At 51.9% G+C, this 21,563-nt stretch overlaps 1 protein-coding gene across 6 annotated transcripts in view; it reads left to right on the forward strand.

Moving 5' to 3' along the window:
* The window catches only part of Kifc3 (kinesin family member C3), a 114,195-nt gene extending 93,114 nt beyond the window's left edge, over positions 1-21,081 (forward strand). For 5 of the 6 annotated variants that reach the window (XM_045154564.1, XM_045154547.1, XM_004663509.2 and 2 more), the window contains 16 exons: positions 9,661-9,726; positions 10,156-10,299; positions 10,402-10,641; positions 10,765-10,938; positions 11,313-11,460; positions 11,545-11,675; positions 13,255-13,366; positions 14,278-14,459; positions 15,170-15,274; positions 17,079-17,209; positions 17,604-17,727; positions 18,222-18,351; positions 18,429-18,658; positions 18,844-18,978; positions 19,355-19,463; positions 20,413-21,081. In XM_045154564.1, coding sequence (XP_045010499.1) covers positions 9,661-9,726; positions 10,156-10,299; positions 10,402-10,641; positions 10,765-10,938; positions 11,313-11,460; positions 11,545-11,675; positions 13,255-13,366; positions 14,278-14,459; positions 15,170-15,274; positions 17,079-17,209; positions 17,604-17,727; positions 18,222-18,351; positions 18,429-18,658; positions 18,844-18,978; positions 19,355-19,463; positions 20,413-20,438 — 2,187 coding nt within the window. In that variant the 3' untranslated portion in view covers positions 20,439-21,081. Of the gene's footprint in view, positions 1-9,660; positions 9,727-10,155; positions 10,300-10,401; positions 10,642-10,764; positions 10,939-11,312; positions 11,461-11,544; positions 11,676-13,254; positions 13,367-14,277; positions 14,460-15,169; positions 15,275-17,078; positions 17,210-17,603; positions 17,728-18,221; positions 18,352-18,428; positions 18,659-18,843; positions 18,979-19,354; positions 19,464-20,186; positions 20,214-20,412 lie in introns of all 6 variants that reach the window. The other variant, XM_045154554.1, reaches the window with a different exon arrangement.
* Positions 21,082-21,563: the final 482 nt, after the last annotated feature.

A 21,563-nucleotide genomic window follows, 5' to 3' on the forward strand; every position in this document is an offset into this window, starting at 1 on the left:
ATTAACTCTGGGGTATATTCTGTTTGGTTGGGGGGGGACTTTATTTTTGAGACAGGGTTTCACTATGTAGTAGCTGGCTTAGAACTTACTATGTGGACCAGGCTGGCCTGGAACTTATGATGATCCTCGTTACTCTGCCCCCCCCCCATAAAACATTAACTTTTGTACAACAAAGGACACTCAAACAGGGTGAGAAAGCAACCCATGGAATCATGCAACATAATTCATCTGATAAGGGAGTTAATATCCAGAATATATAAAGAACTTCTACAGTGCCTGGGCTGGAGAGATGGCTTAGTGGTTAAGGTGCTTGCCAGCAAAACTAAAGGCTGCAGGTTCAATTCCCTAGTACCCATGTAAAGTTAGATGCACAATGTGGTACATGCATCTGGAGTTTGCAGTGGCTAGCGGCCCTGACATACCCATTCTCACTCTCTATCTTCCTTTCTCTCTTTCTGAAATAAATAAAATATTTTTTAAAAATCATTTGAATATATGCATGAGGGTTTATTTCTGGGCTGCCTAGAACCTTCAACTGTCTTTATGTCAATTTTATGCCAGTGCCACACTGCTCTGATTGGTTTGTTTTGAAGTCCAGAAACAGATTTACACCTACACTGTTCTTGCTGAAGATTGTTTGGTCGCCTGGGTATCCCTTGAGTTTGCATATGAAGTTTAGGGTGGATTTTTAATTTTTTCTGAACATGATGCTGGGATTTTTATAACAATTATATTGACTCTATAGATAGCCCTGAGTGTTACTGAGACCTTATTAAGTTCATGAACAAAAGGCATCTTTTCTGACATGGTCTTGAATCTCTTTTATCAACTTTTGTGGTTTTCAGTATAGTATTCATTTTCTTGGTTAATTTTTTATTTGTTTGTTTCGAGATAGGGTGTCACTGTAGCCCAGGTTGGCCTGGAATTCACTCTATAGTCCCAGGCTGGCTTCAAACCCACAACAATCCTCCTACCTCGACCTCCCAAATACTGAGATAAACCTACCACACTCGGCCCTAACGTTTTTTCATTTCCTTGTGCAGGGTTGGGGTGGGGTGTGGTACATTCACATGTATGTGCCTGTGCAGCACACCATGTGCTTGCCTGTGGTGGCTGTAGCAAAACACTGGATGTCCTACTTAATTAATCTTCTGCCTATTTTGTTTGTTTGTTTTGAGGTAGGGTCTTACTCTAGCTCACGCTGACCTCAAATTCACTATGTAGTCTCAGGATGGCCTTGAATTCATGGCAGTCTTTCTACCTCTGCCTCCCGAGTACTGGGTTTAAAGGCATGTGCTACCATGCCCAGCTGCCTATTCTTTTTTTTTTAAATTATTTATTTATTTGAGAGAGAGAATGAGAATGGGTATACCAGGCCCTCTTGTTGCTGCAGACAAACTCTAGACATATGTGTCACCTTGAGTGTCTGGCTTTTATATGGGGACTTGGAAATTGAACCTGGGCTATCTGTCTTTGCAAATAAGTGCCTTACATTACTTAGCCATCTCTCCAGCTACTCTTGTGCCCACTCTTATTTGAGCGAGAGCCTCTTGCTGTTCCCTGAGTGTGCTGCTCTCTGTCTCGAACTCTGGCAGATCCCAAGTCACTGCTCCCCTACCCACTACAGTTATAGACGCAAGTGGCCACACCCAGCTGTTTAACATGGATTATGGAGATTTGAACTTGGACGGTCTCAGGGTCCCTCAGGACTTCATGCTTGTGCAAGAAGTATGCATAATTGTTAAGCCATCTCTCTAACCCTTCTTGGTTATATTTATTCGTATTTTATTCTCTTTATAAAAAATGTTGTGTGCGTATGATGTATGGGTATACACGTGCCATGTCAGTCATGTGGAGGTCAGAGGGTACAACCTTAGGGTGTTGGTCCTCTCCTTCCACATTGTTTGACATAGGGTCTCTTTTTTTTTTTTTTTAAATTAATTAATTTATTTATTTGAGAGCGACAGACACAGAGAGAAAGACAGATAGAGGGAGAGAGAGAACGGGCGTGCCAGGGCTTCCAGCCTCTGCAAACGAACTCCAGACGCGTGCGCCCCCTTGTGCATCTGGCTAACGTGGGACCTGGAGAACCGAGCCTCGAACCGGGGTCCTTAGGCTTCACAGGCAAGCTCTTAACCGCTAAGCCATATCTCCAGCCCGACATAGGGTCTCTTGTTTTTCTTCTGGGAAGACCAGACTAGCTGGCCAGAGAATTTTGGTATTTTCTTTTTTTTTTAATGTTTTTAAAAATTTATTTATTTTTATTGTCAGCTTCCATAATAATAGACAATAAACTATGGAAATTTCCTCCTTTCCCCACTTTCCCTTTGCAACCCCACTGTCCATATATCCCCTCCCCTCAACTGGTATTTCATTTTGATGTCATCATCTTTTCCTCCCATTATGATGGTCTTGTGTAGGTAATGGCAGGCACCGTAAAGTCATGGATATCCAGGCTGGAAGATTGCACTGTAAGGAGTCCTACCCTTCCTTTGGCTCTTACATTCTTTCGTACACCTCTTCCGCAATAGACCCTGAGCCTTGGAAGATGTTATAGAGATGTTTCAGTGCTGAGCACTCCTCTGTCACTTCTTAGCACTATGGTACCTTCTGAGTCATCCCAAGGTCACTACCATCTGAAAAGAGATGCTTCTCTAACCAAAAGTGAGAGTAGCATTAATACATGGGTATGAACATTAAGAGAAGTGCTTACTGGGAAGTTAGGTGAGCATAGTATATACATTTAGCCAGATACCAGCAGACATTACACCCCTAGGGTTCATGACTTTCCCTGTCATAGGTTTTCAGTATCTGGGGTGTATTCCTTCCCGTGAAGAGGACCTCCAGTCTAATTAGAGAGTGGTTGTTTTCTCCCATAACAGACATACCACTGTTGCACCCATTGGCTCCTTGGGCCTGGCTGGCCAAATTTAAGGCTTGTAGTGTCCACTATTGTTTATCTCCACTGGTGATCTCTCTCTTTCTCTCATGGAATCATGTGCAGCAGAGCTTTTCCAGCTTCCTGTCAGCTGGTTTACACAGAGGAGGTTTTCAGCTCAGCTCCAACAGGATTTCTCAGTTACCTTGCAGCCCAAATATGTAGAGTCTTCAGCAATGGGGTCTTACCGTCTATTCCTGGTAGGAAACCATGAGCCTCCACAATGGCCTGTAATGTTTTGGGGCATCAGGGACCTCCCTGAGTTTTGGTATTTTCTACTCCACTTCCCATTGCTGTAGGCTCATTGCAATTATAGCTGCATGTTCCACTCTGCATACAGCTTTCCATGGGCACTGGAAAACTCCGGTTGATAGGTTTGCGAGTTTTAATGCTATTTTAAGTTGAATTATTTCCTTATTTTTCATTTTAACTTGTTCATTGTTAAGGAAATACCAGTGATTTTTTTGTGATATTTGATGTAAGTAAGTAAAGATAGTTTATTATTTTTTTTATTTTTTATTTTTTTAGGTAGGGTCTTGCTCTAGTTCAGGCTGACCTTGAACTCACAGTGATCCTTCTACCTCTGCCTCTTGAGTGCTGGGATTAATGGTGTGCACCACCATGCCCAGCTAAAAATTATTTTTATTTATTTACTTAGAGAGAGAGAGAAAGACAAAGACAAAGACAGAGGCAGAGAGAGGAAGAGAAATTATGGGTGTCCCAGAGCCTCTTGCCCCTGCAAATGAACTCCAGATGCATTCCCTACTTTTTTATGTCTGGCTTTACATAGATACTGGGGAATTCAGTCTTGTCGGGCAGGCATTATAAGCAAGTACCTTTAACTATTAAGCCATCTCTTTAGCCCTTTGTTGTAATTTTTGTATCCTGAAACTTTACTAAATTTAATTGTTCTAGTTGCCCAATTTTTAGATCAAGTTAGGTTCCAGTTTTAAATCTTAGTTAAGCTTACATGAAAATGGAAACCTATCCTTTTTCTTTTAGGGCTAGGGTTTGAACTCAGGGCCTTATGCATGTTAGGCAAGCATACTACCACTGAGTCCTGGCCTTCATTTTTGTTTCTAACTTTGATGTAGCTCCTCTGGGCTAACATTCCTATGTGGCAGTAACTATGTGGAGCCGAGTGGCAGTCCTGATCTTAGTGGAATGAGTATTTGTCAGTGTACCCCTCCCCCATCCCACTTTATGTTGTATACTGACCTTACTTCCCACCCTGATCTGCAGGATCCTCTTGCACTCCCCATTCATCCACATGCACTTTCCTGCAGACCCTGGGAGTGCTGCTTTGAGGATCACTACAGACCACACATTCTAGTCCAGGGAAGCATCCCCGATCCTGAAGATCTAGAATCCAAAGTCACAGTCTGGACTGTCAACATGATTCCACAAGCCTGATCATGAAGTATGCACAAAGTTTATTTCACGCATAAAAGTGTTTTAAAATATTTTAGGAATTACCTTTAGTATAATAAGGAGTGCATGTTATACCTATGACTTGTGTGTTTAGAGTTGTGTCCTATCCTCAGTATGTCTCTCTTTTCCCTCCTCTGTGGTGTGTGTGTGTATAAGTAAATATCCCAAAATCTGAAATACAGTAAACTTCTGGTCCCAAGAGGTTGCAGTCAGGTTTGCATTGCTGGCAGAAATCACCCAACCAAGAGCAGCTTGTGGGAAAAAAAAAAAAAAAGTTTATTTTAGCTTATAGACTTGAGGGGACGCTCCACAATGGCAGGGGAAATGATGGCATGAGCAGAGGGTAGACATCACCTTCTTGCCAACATCAGGTGGACAAACAGCAACAGGAGAGTGTGTCAAACACTGGCAAGGTGACACTGGCTATAATACTCATAAGCCCACCCCCAACAATACTCTGCCTTCAGGAGGCATTAATTCCCAAATCTCCATCAGCTGGGAACCTAGTTCAGAACACCTAAGTTTATGGGGGACACCTGAGTCAAACCCTCACATTCCACCCCTGGTCCCTATAAACTGATAAGCATACATGATGTAAAATGCAATGCATTCATCAACTTTAAAAATCCTCATAGTTTTTATCACTCGTGATGTTCAAACATCTCCATAATCCAAAGACTTTTAACTGAGTCATAATACCAAAAATAAGCCCAAAACCTCAAAATGGCACAGAATAAACATTCACACTGCAGAAGATGGCATTGGGTATAGAAAAGAAATATTCAACCAATACAAGATTTAAACAGAGCAAACATCAAATTCTGTAGCTCCAAGTCCAACAACTCTAGCAAGTGACAAATCTCCAAGTCCAATAATTCTAACCAGCAACAAGTCTCTGGCATTCCAATTCCACCCCTCCAGCTAGGCTACTCACAGTCCTGGAAAACTTCATTGGGGCCAACAGCTCCTTAGCAGCCATCTCGTGGTCCCAGCATCTCTACTGGGTCTCCACTGCAACCCACGGTCCATCCTCATAGCTTCATTGGGTCTCCATGCAGGCAAACTAGCAAACCTGCTACACACTGCCCATAACCATTTCCAAAACACAAGATAGTATTGCAAATTCAATGGCCCTCTCTTCCCTGCATTTCTTACCCTCCATAATACCAGGTGGGGTAGGTGCCAGTTTGTTAATCCAGGCAGAAATAAAGCAGACTCTGAAGAACAGGACACTCCTTCAGCATTCAGAGCCCTTCAAAAAACTATATTCTTCCTGTTGCCCCAGTGCAGGTCAGCTGGCCCAATCTCAATGGTTGTAATCTCTCATACAATTGCAGCTGAATGGGCAGCAGTTTTGGCCCAAAGATTTCAGGATTTTTTTGTGCCATATCCCTCTGCTCACACCAGTACATTTCTATACAATGCAACCCTGCACAGTTCTCAAAACATAGGCGTAACAACAAGCTTCTCAAGCCCAGTCTAGCAAAGTTCTTTCACACACCTCACAATCCATAGTTCTAACTGTATTCAGGTCTTTCAACTCTGACCAAAATAGTCCATCAAGCTGTACTTACAGCACTGCAAGGCATCCCTTAGGCCAAAGTTTCAAATCCTTCCACATTCCTTTCAGTTCCAAAGGCCAAAACCACAGTCAGGTTTCAAGCATCAGTGACCCCATTCTTGGTACCAACTTTACTGTTGCAGTCAGGTATCCATTGCTGGCAGAAATCACCCAACCAAGAGCAGCTTGTTGGAAAAAAAGGTTTTTTTTTGGCTTACAGACTCAAGGGGGAAGCTCCATGATGGCAGGGAAAAGTGATGGCATGAGCATAGGGTGGACATCACCTCCTCGCCAACATCGGGTGGACAACAGGAACAGGAGAGTGTGCCAAACACTGGCAAGGGGAAGCTGGTTATAACACTCATAAGCCTTCCCCCAACAATACACTGCCTCCAGGAGGCTTTAATTCCCAAATCTCCATCAGCTGGGGACCTAGCAGTCAGAACATGTAGGTTTATGGGGGACACCTGAATCAAACCACCACACAAGCATTTCCGATAAGGGCTACTCAGCCTGAGATAGAACCTATTCTGTGCTAGCCCCTGGTGGAAGCAGTACATATGGATTTCCTCATTTGTTCTTCAGACTTTAATGAGGGGACCTTGTGGTTCAGTTGAAGAAGCTGACAGACACAGCAAAATTAGCAGACAAGCCAGTTGCCACTGGTGATCTGAGGTTTGGCTGGCCTGGGCAGGCTGGCCTAAGAACCTGTGCTCTCACTCGCTATTCCTGCCCCTTTGCAGCAGAAGGACACAGATGGAAATACTTAGTGCAAATGAGCATGTGGACAGGGTCAGCTAGGCCAGGCCAGAGTCGTCGTCTTGATGGGGAAGTGTGCTCAGGCAGGATGGGGTGGGCAGCTGTGGAAGGGGCACTGCCTTGGCTCCCAGGAAAGTCTCAAGGCTTTTAGTTTAGCAACACTCCACAGAGTATGTTCACCAGAAAACAGCTGCCGACCACACTGCCTGGGCATGATGGGAGGTACAGTAATCAGCAGGTTGGGAGCAGACAGCTGAGAAAACACACACCAGAGCAGGCACCCACTTCCCCCACAGTAAATGGGGGTTTGTGTCAGGTCAGCAGGCAGACAGGCCCATTCCCTATGCCTCCTATGCTTCTGTTTTTTTTTTTTTTTTCCTAGCTGATGAGCATTACCCAAGGCTAGGCTGGCACCCTCAACTCTGGTGGACCTTGCGCTGTTCTGGGACATTTCTGTGACTTGGTGGAAAGAGAGCTCTTTCTTGTGTCCTGCTCTTTGCCACACAAGTGTGCACACTGCCCTCTGCTGTTGGATAGCATTTAGTGCATGTCTGCTGTGTGCAGGCCCCTTGCTATCTGGTGGCCCTCCCTTCCTAGGCTCCTAGGCAGTGGCTGGTTCAGCTGTGGTGAGGGAGGGAGGCCCAGGCCTGCAGGGTGTTTGTAGGGAGGGGAGGCAGTCCTCTCTAAACATGCTCCCTCTCTCTGCTCGCCCGCCCAGATCCAACTCAGCCAGTTCTCTGGGCACTCCATTGTTGTGGACCCATTGCCTCTTGGCCCTCAAGCCCTCCCAAAGTAGAGCCTCCAGGTGTTGGCAAGATCCCTCTCCTGGCTGGAGGGTCTAACTTCAACCAGTCCCTGACCATGGAGTAGTTTAGTGGGTTGTGCCTGATAGGGACGTGGCCACCTTTGCCAAAGTGTCCTGTGGGGTCCCTTGACCTCTCTGCTGGGACTCCCTGCTCTGCTACTTGAGTTGAGTTCAAAGGTATATTAGTGTCTTCCATCTCTGACCAGGGGCTCTTTTACAGCCTCTCCTTCTCCCCCCCTCCCCCCCCCCCATAGCAGCTACCTCCTGTGTGCCCCTGGCTGATTCCATTGTGATGTAAGAAGGGGCCTGGAGCTGGGCAGGGGCAGGGGTCAAACCTGCAGCAAACATCCTGAGCCCCACTTTGCCTGCAGCCAGCTGAGGCCTCACAGCAGCCATCCCTGGGAATAGCCAAGGTCAGAACTGTAGCCCTGGGTTAGTGAGGTGGGGGCGCGGGGTAGACAGGGGGAGCTGACTTTTCATTAAGTGTAAAGTAGAACCTCTCAGGGTGAGGAAAGGGCAAGAGAAATAGTCTCAGAGACGGAAATGGGGCTGGAAAGGGTGTGGCATCTGTCAGCGGTAATTCTATAGCCTGGAGACCCTCCACTCATTTTTTCCTTCCAGATTTTTGTCTTTGACTTAAGATGTTGATGAGCTGTGGTGGGGAAGGCTTCAGGGCATAAAGGGGAGGGACACAGAAATGGAGAAGGGCTGTGAAAGCCTCTGTAGTCAGAGTGGGCACACACCAAGTCATCTGTGGGCTGTTTGAGGGCTGCAGGTTATGGGGTAGGAAGATAGCTGAGAGGTGGTCCTTCAGACCTCAAGCTTCACACTTGGAATTTGGCTGAGCAACTGTATTGTTTTCACAGTGGCTGACTGTGGTTCATGTCTACCTAGTGCTAGGTGCTCGGGCTGACCCCAGCATTATGGCTAACGAATGGAAGGCCGCTTCATTCCCCCTTGAGGCCAAAAGCCCAGCACCCCCACACCAGGCTCTCAGCCACAAACAGGGTGGTGGTCCTGGCCAGAGAAGTGGCCATGGCTTACTTCCTCCTGAACTACTCAGAGACACAGCATTGTCCAGCCAGACATCTTCTTCAGCCCTAGGGAACAGTGATCTTTGAGGCCATGTCATGCCCACAGACTTGTCTAATGATGTCCCAGCCATGAACCATGGGGAGATTTTACATCCTCCTAAATCTAAACACCTGACTTCTCTTGAAAGATAAGTTTGGTGACACTGAGAGTGTGTCTCCACTAGGCTATGGGCCATGGGCAGCACATCATCGCGGCCTTCTTTTCTGGGTTTTAGACATCCAGTCCGACATGGCCCCTCACCTGCCTTAGCTGGCTGGCACCTGTAGTCAGATGTGGTCACCACACTTAGAATTTGAAGCCAACTTACAGGAGCCTCAGAGTCCATCTGACTCCCTGAGCCTTTTCCAAGGTGAAATGGTCATCACAGAATGTTCTACAAGAGAAGCCCAACGTGTTCTAGGGAACAGTGCTGCCAGGTCTTGTGTGTCAGGCTTATTCCTCAAGGAGAGGCTCCTGGGAGGCTCGTGTGGGGTCAGAATCTGGGAGCATAGAGAGGGTGGCTAGCTGGAGAGTAGTTCCAGGGTCACTGTGGGAGGGTCTGTGTGGTGGTGGTGGCACTGCCATAGTCCCCTCCCTTTACTGGGCACCATGTTTGCTGCTGGGTGCTCACCCCCTTCTCTCTTGGCTCTTCCACCTGGTAGGCTGGGAGCAGGGGTGGATGTAGGCCTTGCATGTACCTTGGCTGCAGGAGACACAGTTCCTCAGGCTGACTTGCCAGGAGCTGCTCAAAATGAAGAATTTGGGAATTGGGCAAGGATAGACCAGGGGTCACAGGACCTGAAACTGTTGCAACTTCAGAGCTCCTTTTAAGCAAGAGAATATAAACAATTTTTACAGATAGGTAGGCAAACCCAGGGCACAAAGAACACCTCTCTCTAGACCTCCCTGCAGAGCCAGGGTTGGCTCTGTCCTGCTGGAAGAGGATATTAGGAATAGGCTAACCTGCTGTTAGCCAGAGTCCCAGACCCAGCCTGATGCTTGAATGGGGAGACCAAAGGCCCTAGGGTCAGAGGCTCCACGTTGCCCATCACTCAGGCTCTGGGCTCACTGCACCCGGCTTTGTGCACACAGGTGGAGAATCTGAAGGAGAAGCTCATTAGCCAGGCCCAGGAAGTGAGCCGACTGCGGTCTGAGCTGGTGAGGCCCCATGCCACTCTGAGGAGGGGTGGGTGCCCAGGGGCACAGCGCTCTTTTGAGTCCCTCTACCTCACCTGAGCAGATGCTATTCTGTCTCAAATATTTGTCACTGCCCACCAGTAGGGCAGGGGGCTGGGTCTCATTTGCTGACATAAAATAGGAGTGTGAACTCTGTGCATAAATGTGACTTTGTGTTACTTTCACACTCAGCAAATAGATCTAGTGGGGCGGGGGCTGTGGGAAACGCTCCTGTCTTACCCTTGCTGGCTTCCTCTTCTGCCTCTCTCTTGACTTCTTTCTTCCTGAGCTTCTGCCCTCTTCCCTTGCCTGCCTGTCCTCTCTTACCCCTTTCTCCTTTCCTCTGACCTCTGTGCCTCACCTCTCCCCTCTGTCTTGCTCATGCCTCCCCTGGGCCCTGGCTCTCCTCAGGGAGGCACCGACTTGGAGAAGCACCGGGACCGGCTAATGGTGGAGAATGAGCGCCTGAGACAGGAGCTGCGGAGCTGCGAGGCTGAGCTGCAGGAACTACGGGCCCAGCCTGCGGCGCCCTGTCCAGGCTGTGAGCACAGCCAGGTGAGCTAACTGCAGGGTGGAAGTGGCAGGGTGACCCTCTCCCCGGACCTGGATGCTCGGCTGCTCAGGGTGACTGTCTCTGTACCCCTCATCTGCCTGCAGGAGAGCACCCAGCTCCGCGACAAGCTGTCCCAGCTGCAGCTGGAGGTGGCAGAGAACAAAGGCATGCTGTCGGAGCTGAACCTGGAGGTGCAGCAGAAGACAGACCGGCTAGCAGAGGTGGAGTTGCGCCTCAAGGACTGTCTGGCTGAAAAGGCGCAGGAGGAGGAGCGGCTCAGCCGGCGCCTGCGTGACAGCCATGAGACTATCGCCAGTCTGAGGGCTCAGTCCCCACCAGTGAAGGTGAGGTACCAGCCATGTACCTGTGAGCAGTGGACCCAGGACAGGGCTGGCACCTTGTCCTTGTCAGTCAACAGGCCAGCTTCATCTTAGGGTGTCCTGGGCTGTCCTTGCCTCTCCTTGCAGTACGTCATCAAGACAGTGGAGGTGGAGTCTCCCAAGACCAAGCAGGCCCTCAGTGAGTGCCAGGCCCGGAACCAGCACCTGCAGGAGCAGGTGGCCATGCAGCGGCAGGTGCTGAAAGAGATGGAGCAGCAGCTGCAGAGCTCCCACCAGCTGACCACACAGCTCCGGGCTCAGGTACACAGACCTTATGGCTTATAGTGGGGACCTCACTGACCTAGGGGTCAGTTTTCGTCTTCTTACTGGCCATGTGGCCACGCTCTGCCTCCTGCCTATCACATGATCTGGTCATGGAAGCCCTTCACAGTGGGGATGCAGGAATGGGATCAGGAAGCCCACAGGCATGCTCAGGAAGCACAGTTGCTGCTCTCAGGTCTCCTAGAACATTGGCTGTGCAACTGGGTTATATGTCTGGGACTGGGGCTAGCGCAGGGAAGTGGTGGCCAGAGGAGGCCTTTCCACGCGAGGCAGCGTGTCTCATGCATTTAGGGGTTGCGTCAGGGCTTCTTTCCTGCCGCTGCCCCTGAGCCCTCTCCTGGCCTGGCCACCAGATTGCCATGTACGAAGCAGAGCTAGAGCGGGCACATGGGCAGATGCTGGAGGAGATGCAGTCCTTGGAGGAGGACAAGAACCGGGCCATTGAGGAGGCCTTTGCTCGAGCCCAGGTGGAGATGAAGGCGGTGCATGAGAACCTGGCAGGTGAGCCCATGGCAGGCCCTGCCAGTCCCAGCCCACCCTCCCACCAGCCTCACCGCCTGTCTGCCTCACATTCTTGCTCCTCAGGCGTCAGGACCAACCTGCTGACACTGCAGCCTGCACTTCGGACCCTCACCAATGACTACAACGGGCTGAAGCGGCAGGTGCGCGGCTTCCCCTTGCTGCTGCAGGAGGCCCTCAGGAGTGTCAAGGCCGAGGTGAGCGAGGCCCGTGGGGCAGGGCTGGGGGACATCTGCAGACACGGACATCACCCACTGAGTCCCCTGCCAAAGCTCAGAGCTCGCGGGAGAGCGTCCTGCCTCACTCCACACAAACACACAAAGCACACGCACATGCACACACACATGCACGCACACCAAGCATGTTTCTCATTCACTCATGCTGTAGTATCTTGTATCTGGTATGTTTAAAGGGTGGGGAGGAGACAGGGTCTTGGTATTCTCCTACCTCAGCCTCCCGAATGCTAGACATACATGTGTGCAGCATCATGTCTGGCTCGCTGTGTTTAGGTGTTTTTTGTTTGTTTGTTTTTTCCCTGCTGTGCTGGGGATAAAGCGTAGGACCTGACGCATGCTAGTCAAGCACTCCGCCACTCTGCATTCCCAGGCCCTCCTCTCATTTTGCAGAGCCACCCTTGCACACTGTGAGGATAGCCAGTGTCTTTAAGTGCCTCCTACGTGCTGAGCCTTTTATAACTGCTGGCTCCTCAGATTTGTATGACAGCTCTGCAAAGACTAATATATTTTGGAAATAGAAAATAGTTCTTCTTTAAAGAATCATGCCAACAATGCAAAGATGTGGTGAAGAGTGAAACCCAGTAGAGAGCTGTGGAAAGGCTGAGCCTCACCCCCCATACACACCTGTCTCCCCCAGATTTTCTCCAGGGTATTCTGAGCCTCGTTCACCCCATGAAGAGGGACAACTGAACACAGGCTTTTCCATACTGCTTTATTTTTTCTTTCTGAAATGTAGAATGGAGGTCTGTACTTAAAACCATCTATAGATTCAGGAGTGAGATGATGCCAGTGCAATTAGAGGGTGCTTGGGGTAGAGTATGTGTGGTGTGGCGTGCTATGTGTGGTGTATGCATGTGTGTGCCGATGCACGTATGTTGTGTGCATGAGGCATCCTGAGGAGGGCTATAGGTGTTTCTCTCTTATCATTTAATTGCGGACTTCCCTGGGACAGGAAATCTCCAGTAGTTTGAAGTTGGTTTTTTGCTATTTTTTTTCTTCTCCCCTTCCCTAAGGCAGGCTTTTACTCTAGTCTGGGCTGACCTGACCTGAAACTCACTCTGTAGCTCTAGGCTGGCCTTGAGCTCACTGTGATCCTCCTAGCTCAGCCTCCTGCATGCTAGGATCTGGTCATGGAGCTGCTGTTTTTGCACCCCATCTCCCAAGACCAGGTCTATACTCCTGCATGACCACATCTAGCTTCCCATTTTACAGATGAGAAAATCCAGGCACACAGACAAGAGCCAGTTGCTCTGCATTCCCTGGCGGGTAGGACTGGGTTTGAAGGCAGCTGACTCACTGTAGCCCAGTGCTCAAGACCCAGCCGTTTGCTTACTTTCAGCCTTTTGGGGGTTCAGTTTCTTCCGCTGTAAAATGAGAATGGCATGCTGGCTGTGCCTCGCAAGGTGGGTTATCGGGAGCAGTTGCTGTGACAGTGCATGAGGGTTACTCAGCCCTAAGTGGAGGCAGCGCCATGAGGCTGGGCGGCTCTTGAAGGGAGGTCGACGGAGCCAGCCCCCGACAGTGACATATGCCCCCCCAGATTGGCCAGGCCATCGAGGAGGTGAACAGCAACAACCAGGAGCTGCTGCGCAAGTACCGCCGGGAGCTGCAGCTGCGCAAGAAGTGCCACAATGAGCTGGTGCGGCTGAAGGGTGGGTGAGGGCTGCTGGCGGGGCCCTCGCTGCGCAGCAGTCACCCAAGAGCCGTCCCCATCCTCGCTGTGCACCACGACACGCGCCCAGAGTCACACAGCTAGTAAATGGCTCCACTTTGGATTTGAAAGTGGATCAGTAGCTCCTTGCCAATGACGGGTTCCTCCTGGCCTTGGATGGCTGAGGGGTATGGTGGTGTGGCACTGGGCATGCCAGTTGGGAGCCTGACCAGGCTGAGACTTCACCGTTATCTGCCTTGAGCTCTAGGGAGACCTAGTGCTTCCATTCCAGATCTGTGTCCACACAGATGCTGGCCCCACTCTCACCATGCTCACATTATCTAAGAGAAGGGACAATATTATCATTCGTCCAGAGAACCCCAGTTCTGCCCCATCACAAGGGCAGGAAGGAGCCCTGAGAACCCTTAAGGAGGTGAAACTTGGAACTCGAACTAGAGTGGAGGGTGGAGAAGAGGAGAAGGCAGCCCTTCTGGCTGGAGGCACTGGGGTCTCCCACCAAAGGACTGAGAGCAAGAGAGTGGCATGATCAGGTCCTGCCACCGACTATACCTGTCTACACCCACTAGATATATCGCCAGTCACTCATCTGCTGCCTGGTCCTATTTGCCCACCCGGTGCCCAAGCCCTGCCAAGCATTATTTTTATCCTTTTAGAATGATAGTCATAGTGTCCAAGTTCCTCTTTGAATAGATGAGTAACCTGCACTATAAGAAAGAATGTCCATTTTGGCATGTTTGACCTTATCCTCCAGGTTAAGCTCCAAACCTGAAGTGGTCTGCTCAGGAAGAAAATGTCCTGAGTGAATTTATACTATAGCGCAAGTAACTAGGAACTGCCTGGGATGGCATCTAGTGTTGACACACACTGTATTTCTATCCTCAACCAATCCAGGAAATATCCGGGTGATTGCCCGTGTCCGGCCAGTCACTAAAGAGGATGGGGAAGGACCAGAGGCAACCAATGCTGTGTCCTTTGATCCTGATGACGACTCTATCATCCACCTGCTGCACAAGGGCAAGCCTGTGTCCTTTGAGCTGGACAAGGTCTTCTCCCCATGGGCCTCACAGCAGGATGTAAGTGTGGCCCCAGGGGCCGAGCACCTTCAGGGAGACAGGAAGGTGGCAGGGGGGAATGCAGACACACCGGGGACAGGGCTAAGAGTGGAGGGAGGACAGAGGAGCTGGGTTCCTCTTTCCTTCCCTCTGGAGGCGAGAAAAGGGGTAGAAGGCCTCAGGAAAAGAAAGCCACACAGAGCTGCCTCAACCAGGGACCATGGGCCCTGCCCATCCCACAGCCCCACCCACCAGCCCTTTGGGCCTGGAGGCTTACTCCCCCAGCCAGGAGCTTCTTCCATTGCAGCCTCATGGAGCTTCTAGAAGTCCCTACCACTCGCAGCCCTTAGTGCTGAGGCTCAACGCTGTGAGCCCCATGGGGTCTCAGCTTCACTCTTCTCTCCTCTGCTAAGGGCCATCTTGCCAGGCTTGTCTGGCCTGTGCCCTCCTGTTCTCATGGCTCCATCCTTGGTCACTTTAGGCCAGAGACCATGCCAGGCACATGGAAGCCTCTGCCTTGGTTTGGTTGATCCCTGCTTGGGAGTGGGGCTGCTCCATGCCAGTGCTCCATGCTGGCATCACTAGGTGACCCCTCAGCTGGGAGCTGGGTGACACAGCATCACATACTATTCCAGTGAAGGAGCCCTTGGCTGGGAGGTGGCTGGACTTGGAGCAGGTAGGCCCATGGTACCAGCAGCCCCAGAAGACCTTGTCTCTACCACAACCCCCAGGTGTTCCAGGAGGTGCAAGCCCTCATCACCTCCTGCATTGATGGCTTCAATGTCTGCATTTTTGCCTATGGCCAGACAGGTGCTGGAAAGACATACACGATGGAGGTAGGTGCCTGCCCACGGGGTGGAGGGGGTGCTCAGACTGGGCTTCCCCTTAGTGGTCTTGGGGTTTTGCACAGTACACACTTTGCCTAGGAGCAGAGACTGGCACTCCCCATGCTGACCCCAAGGCATCAAGCCTGAAGGACTGGGGGGGGGGGGACAGAATGAAGGACAACAGACTGCTAGAGAGCTCTTGGCCAGGGCAGGCCTTCTCCACTCACTCAGTCCTCGAGCTCCTGCTAAGCCCACGTGCATGGCATGGGAGAGGCTAGCCATATGAGTGTGGTTTGGGGAGTCCCTCTCTCAGAATAGGTCTTCATTTCTCTGTGTGGCTAGCCTCCAGCCATGGCCTGCACCCAGAGTGGGAGGAAAAGGCTCCATCCACGAGCAAGAAATGTGACACTACATTGAAGGACTTTGGCTAGAGAGAAATGGAAAGCTGGTTCTGGCAGGGGTAGGGTGGTGGTTTGTAAGTATTTTTCTGGTTCCCTAGGGGACACTGAGGACTTCTCCACAAGAGGCAGCTAAATGTCTAGCACAACTGAGGGCTTGTTGGGCCCTGCTCATCAGGCCATTAGACATCTTCTGGGCTCTTGCTGTGGAAGCTCTCTCCCCCTCTGCTCATTTGGGTCCCAGTTCTTGGGCTGAGGAGACTGGCTAGCAGGGCAGAGCAGGCAGGCTGTGGAGAATAAAGGGGATGGGAATGGGCTTAGTACCTCCTGGGCACCAAGCTCTGGGCTGTGAGGACTCCCTAAGCATCTCTCCTCTGCGTTCTCCACTAAGGTTTGAGGGATCCTGCTGTGACTTAACAGTCTGTGTCATTCAAGGAGCCCATCTGGTAGTTAGGACAGTGATGCCCATCAGTTTATAACCATCAGGAAGAATAGCAAAGCCAGGGTGAGGCTGTAGCAGGAGGGGTGTGGTATCTAGGGTGCAACGGAAGTCTCTCTGTGGGGAGCACACTGGAGCAGGTCCTTAAGGGAGCTGATGGAAACCAGCTAGATGGTCTGGAAGAGCGCCATGAGCAGAGAGCCACAGGGCTTTGGAACATGTCAGGCAGCCAGTATGCTTGAGGCTTCAAAGATGGCAAGGCAAAAGGTGCCTTCAAAGAGGAAAGCAGAGGATGGAGAGATGGCTTAGCAGTTAAGGCACTTGTCTGTGAAGCCTAAGGACCTAGGTTCGATTCCCTAGGACCCACATAAGCCAGATGCACATGGTGGCCCAAGCATCTGGAGTTTGTTTGCAGTGGTTAGAGGCCATGGTGTACCCATTCTTTCCCTCTTCCATCCCTCCCTCCCCCACTCAAATAAATTAAAAAAAATTTAAGAGGAGGGCAGGGCCCAAGCTGGGACTCCAGATTTCTTCTAGAAAGTCAGCCATCCCACCCAGCCCCAGACACTTGCCGGCTCCATCCCTGCCTGCCCTCCAGTTTGCCCACAGCCTGGCCTTGGCCCCCCTGACATGGACCCTCCCACAGGGAGGGCATGGTGGACCTCACTCACTTGCACTTCTCCTCCTGGGTGACAGTAAGCACAGATGCCTCTGGTGCTCAGCAGGAGTGGGCAGGCCTGTGCCAGGCCCTTCACTCCACTGCTCTGTCTTCAGTGTCACTGGCACCCTAGCAAGGTGATAGGAAGCTGAGGCCTGGAGAGGCAAACTTGTTTGTACTGGGGGAGGGTGTCCTGAGGTGCCCAGCACCCAGCTGCTTCAGTATGTAAGGCTCACCTGTGAGGGCATCTGAGGACATGGTGTGGCAGGTGCTGTGTGAGCAATGGGAGGGTCACTGGGCCTTTCCTTCTTCCCTCAGGGCACCCCTGACAACCCAGGCATCAACCAGCGGGCCCTGCAGCTGCTCTTCTCTGAGGTACAGGAGAAGGCGTCCGATTGGCAGTACAATATTACTGTCAGCGCAGCCGAGATCTACAATGAGGTCCTCAGGTGGGTCTGGGTTGCAGCCATGTGGGACGGGCAGGCATTTTCCTGGTCAGTGTTCTGGATACAGCTTCAGAAGCTTTGCCCAGAGTGTGTTCTGACTTAGGCCAGAAGGCTGGCTGGAGGTCCAGACCCAGGGGTCCACCTCTTTTCCTGCCGTGGGCTACACTGTGGGAGAGCGAATGGCCAGGAGCCCTGTTTTGGGAGCTCAGTGCACTGTGGAGACATGGTTGCCCTCCTCAGAATATCTGGGGAGTAGACCCTTTTCTGGGTGTAGGGAGAGACTGGAAAGGGCAGGCTTAGCTCCGTGGTCCAAGATGGTATGACCCAGGGGTCGGGTACAGGGCCAGAAAGGCTGTTAGTGGAAGGAAGGGGTGGTGTCTCCATCCTATCTCCCTAGGGACCTGCTGGGGAAAGAGCCTCAGGAGAAGTTGGAGATCCGGCTGTGCCCAGACGGCAGTGGACAGCTGTATGTGCCAGGACTGACTGAGTTCCAGGTGCAGAGCGTGGACGACATCAACAAGGTGAGGAAGACTCTGGCTCAAGCAGAACTGTTGTGGAGGCCAGAACGGGGCTCAAGTGGTGTTCAATGAGCAAGTCCCCAGGCACCTCTAGCCTCAGTGTCCTTAACCAAAAGAAATGCATGTGTTGGGGAGAAGGCTCAGCAGTTAAAGGTGCTTCCTTGCAAAGCCTGCTGGCCTGGGTTTAATTCCCCAGCCACCCACATAAAGCCAGGTATGTATTTGCTTACAGCAACAAGAGACCCTGATGTTCCCAACTTACTTACACACACACCTGCAAATAAGATTTGGAAAAAATGCAGAGGGTGAGGCAGGCATAGGTGTACATTTGTAATCCCAGTCCACAAGAAGTCAAAAGTGGGAAGATTGTGAGTTCAAGACCAGCCTGGCTACATAAGACCCTCAACAACCCTAGAAGAAGTGAAGAAATAAAGCGAATACAGTAACATTACCCTTCGCAGAGGAGCCCCATTCTAAACCTGTGTCCCTGCCCTCAGGTGTTTGAGTTTGGCCACACCAACCGCACAACGGAGTTCACCAACCTGAATGAACACAGCTCCCGCTCCCACGCCCTGCTCATTGTGACGGTTCGTGGCGTAGACTGCAGCACGGGCCTCCGCACCACAGGTGAGGGGTGCACTGGGCAGCCAGGACCCAATGGGACCGCTTGAGCATCCCTGATCCTTTCCCATTCCTTCCTACAGGCAAGCTGAACTTGGTGGATCTTGCTGGTTCAGAGCGCGTGGGCAAGTCTGGGGCGGAGGGCAGTCGCCTGCGGGAAGCACAGCACATCAACAGATCACTGTCTGCCTTGGGGGATGTCATTGCTGCCCTGCGCTCGCGCCAGGGCCACGTGCCCTTCCGCAACTCAAAGCTCACCTACCTGCTACAGGACTCACTCAGTGGTGACAGCAAGACACTCATGGTGGTGCAGGTGAGAAGCCTGGCTCTGGGACCAGCAACACCCCCCCCCCCCCAGGTAGTGTGACTCTTCCCTCAGCCTCACCATAGACCTAGCCACCTTGAGTGCCTCACAAGACCCTCCCTGTGCCTCTGGCCTTCCTGCCACCTCTGCTGACTAGCTTGCCTGGGGTGGGGCCTGAGCGCTGTGTCCTCTAGGTGTCCCCCGTGGAGAAGAACACCAGTGAGACACTCTACTCACTCAAGTTTGCCGAGAGGGTGCGCTCCGTGGAGCTGGGCCCTGGGTCCCGCCGTGCAGAGCTGGGCTCCTGGTCAAGCCAGGAACATCTTGAGGTGCGGAGCACAGTGGGCCTGACTTGGGCTGGCACTGGTGGGCAGGGTGTGGCCAGTCTGGCATGGTGGGGAAGGAAGCTGCCAGGAGAGGGTAAAGCCAAAGCCCAGTGACCCCTTCAGGCCATCTTTCCTCTTGACTGCAGAGGTGTGGCCAGTGGCTGCAGGAGAGGCTGGCTTCCTGCCGCACACTGGCTGTGCGGGTATGCAGCATACATTAGTGCATCCTTGATGCATGCTGTTTAATTCCTGTGCTGCCACTCCTCAAGGGAGGAGTGTTGTCACATCCCTCCGCAGATGAGGAAACACAGGGAGCACAGTGGGAGGGGAGAACACTGGCAGCCTTGGCCCCCAGCCCACCTGCCCTCCCTGCTCACAGTGGGAGCCCACTTGCCAGATGCCACAGCCAGCAGCAAGAGCCCATTCAGCCCCTGGCTCTGGAACCAGTAGCCGCCCTGGCTCCATCCGGAGGAAGCTGCAGCCCTCAGGTGAGCCTGTGGGAAATGGGCTTGGAGGGAGGGCAGGTGAGCCATCCCCATGCAATAGTCAAAGCCTCAGGTTGCCCTGTTCCGGATGGGCATTTTCAATTCCCTTTTTAAAACAGCTGATGAGCCAGGGGTAGTGGCCCACACCTGTAATCTCAGCTGCTTGGGAAGTTGAGGCAGGAGGAATGTTAAGTGTGAGATCACCCTGGGCAACACAGTCTCAAAACACAAGTCAAAATGGGAGGCTGTAGCTCAGTGGTAGTGGCAATGCATTTGCCTGGCATGCATGAGGCCCTGGGTTTCATCCCAGCACCACAAACACACGCTTGGGAAGCTTCAGAACCTGTGTCCCTCCCCCACCTCTCCTCAGGAAGGAGGCAGGGCAAGCATTGTTCTCTCTGTAGGAACTCGAAGCCTCTGGAGAGGGTGGTATTAAGAACTGGGACCTGGGTACTTCTAGTGGGTGCTGCTGACTCAAGGCCAAGGCTTGGGATCTACAAGCTGGGTTCCCTGGTCTCGGTGCAGTACCCGCACAAGGCAGGCAGGCCTATTCTCCTTATCCTGGGTCTCAGCCACCCCAGAAGAGGGCGCCAGCACAGGGCTATGATCTAGGACTCCTCCCACCTCCATTTAGAGGCCAGGCCAGTCACTAGGTCCAAAGGGGTGGTAACAGTTGGGCCCCAGCTGGGGACAAGCCCCCAGTGAGACGTGTTACTTTGATTTCAGCGTGACAGCTGGGGCTGTGGTCCGCAGGTGAGTGTGGGCCAGTTGGCCCGGAGCTGCCTGCCTGCTGCCCGCTGTGGGTTGCAGGGCTATGCTGGGGCTCAGATGCATAGGGCTGGTGCCCTCTGCTGCCTGTTGTCTGTGTGCTTCTGCTGGCCTCCTGCCCTCGCACCTGTCGTAGGAATGCCCACCGCGACAGGAGACTGACAGCTTGCTTCCCCTTCTGCAGGGAAGTTGAGGCCGGTGCCTGTGTGAGGACCTGCCACATGCTGGGCCTGGAGCTGGCCCCAAGGCCTGGCTGTTTGTTCTTGCTGCCACGCCCACCAGGATCACAGGAGATGGAAGCCAGCATGGAGGCTCTCCTGCCCTGCCTCCTGAGATGAGAAACATGTTGGGAAGGAAGCATGTCTCCGTGTGGCTCTGGGCACCCACAGCATGGGCTGGAGGGGCAGGGAAGGCGTTGTGCCTGGTGGGCCCAGGGGCCATGGGAGCCAGCCCTTGTGGCAGGGGTGGGGGGGAGTCCTCTTCCTCTGGGCCCACTCTTCCAGTCTGGAAGGTCTAGTGGCCCTTCCTAGTGGGAGGGCCAGGGAGCCACCTCTGGTGTTGCAGGGCTGGCAGGGGTTGCTCTGCCCCCAAGACCCTCTGAGGAGGGTATCCCACAGCTGGATATGTACATAGTGTTCCTAGGTGTACATAGGACCCCATGCCCTGCCAGGGCCTGGGCTATATTTATGGCTGGCAGAGGCTAGTGGGTGGGGGCTGGGCCCCTCATCTGCCTGGCACCAGGCACTCTCCCTGCCCACTGGCCTCTCAGTATGTTCCTCCCTCTGAAATCCTATTTAAGAACTTTTGGAAGCTTAGCCATTTTTACTTATTAAAATAAAGTCTTTTTACACAATTTTGTCTGAAAGTGTTGATCCGAGGAGCCTATATGAACAGATGGTGGGGCATGGCACACTGGTAAGCCTGTTGCTATGGCTGGTAGGTTAACCATAGATGCCCAGGAAGATGCCCTTGAGTCACTGGGGCCAGAAGTCCTCACTGCCCCTCCCCAATGCCTTTTCTATTACTTTGGTCACAGTTCCTCTTATGAGGCACACGTGTGCCTGCACTAGCTGTCCCAAATCACAGTCACTTCATCTCCTTGTTGTAGGTGGGCAACTGAGGCTTCAAAGACCTGTCAGGTTCGCCAAAGCCACAGCAGGCTTTTAACCACTGCCTGCTTCTGCTGCCTGCTCTCTAGGCTGGCCTTTCCTCCTGAGGCCTTTGAAACCCAGGCCACTTGGACAGTTCCACACCAGCCCTCATCGGTGACCATCTGCACCTGACAGGAGCAGCTGGGGAGCCCAAGCAGGAGCTGCAAGCACTTTCCCCCAGGTG

This window comes from Jaculus jaculus, chromosome 1, assembly GCF_020740685.1.
Source record: "Jaculus jaculus isolate mJacJac1 chromosome 1, mJacJac1.mat.Y.cur, whole genome shotgun sequence".
Classification (NCBI taxonomy): domain Eukaryota; kingdom Metazoa; phylum Chordata; class Mammalia; order Rodentia; family Dipodidae; genus Jaculus; species Jaculus jaculus.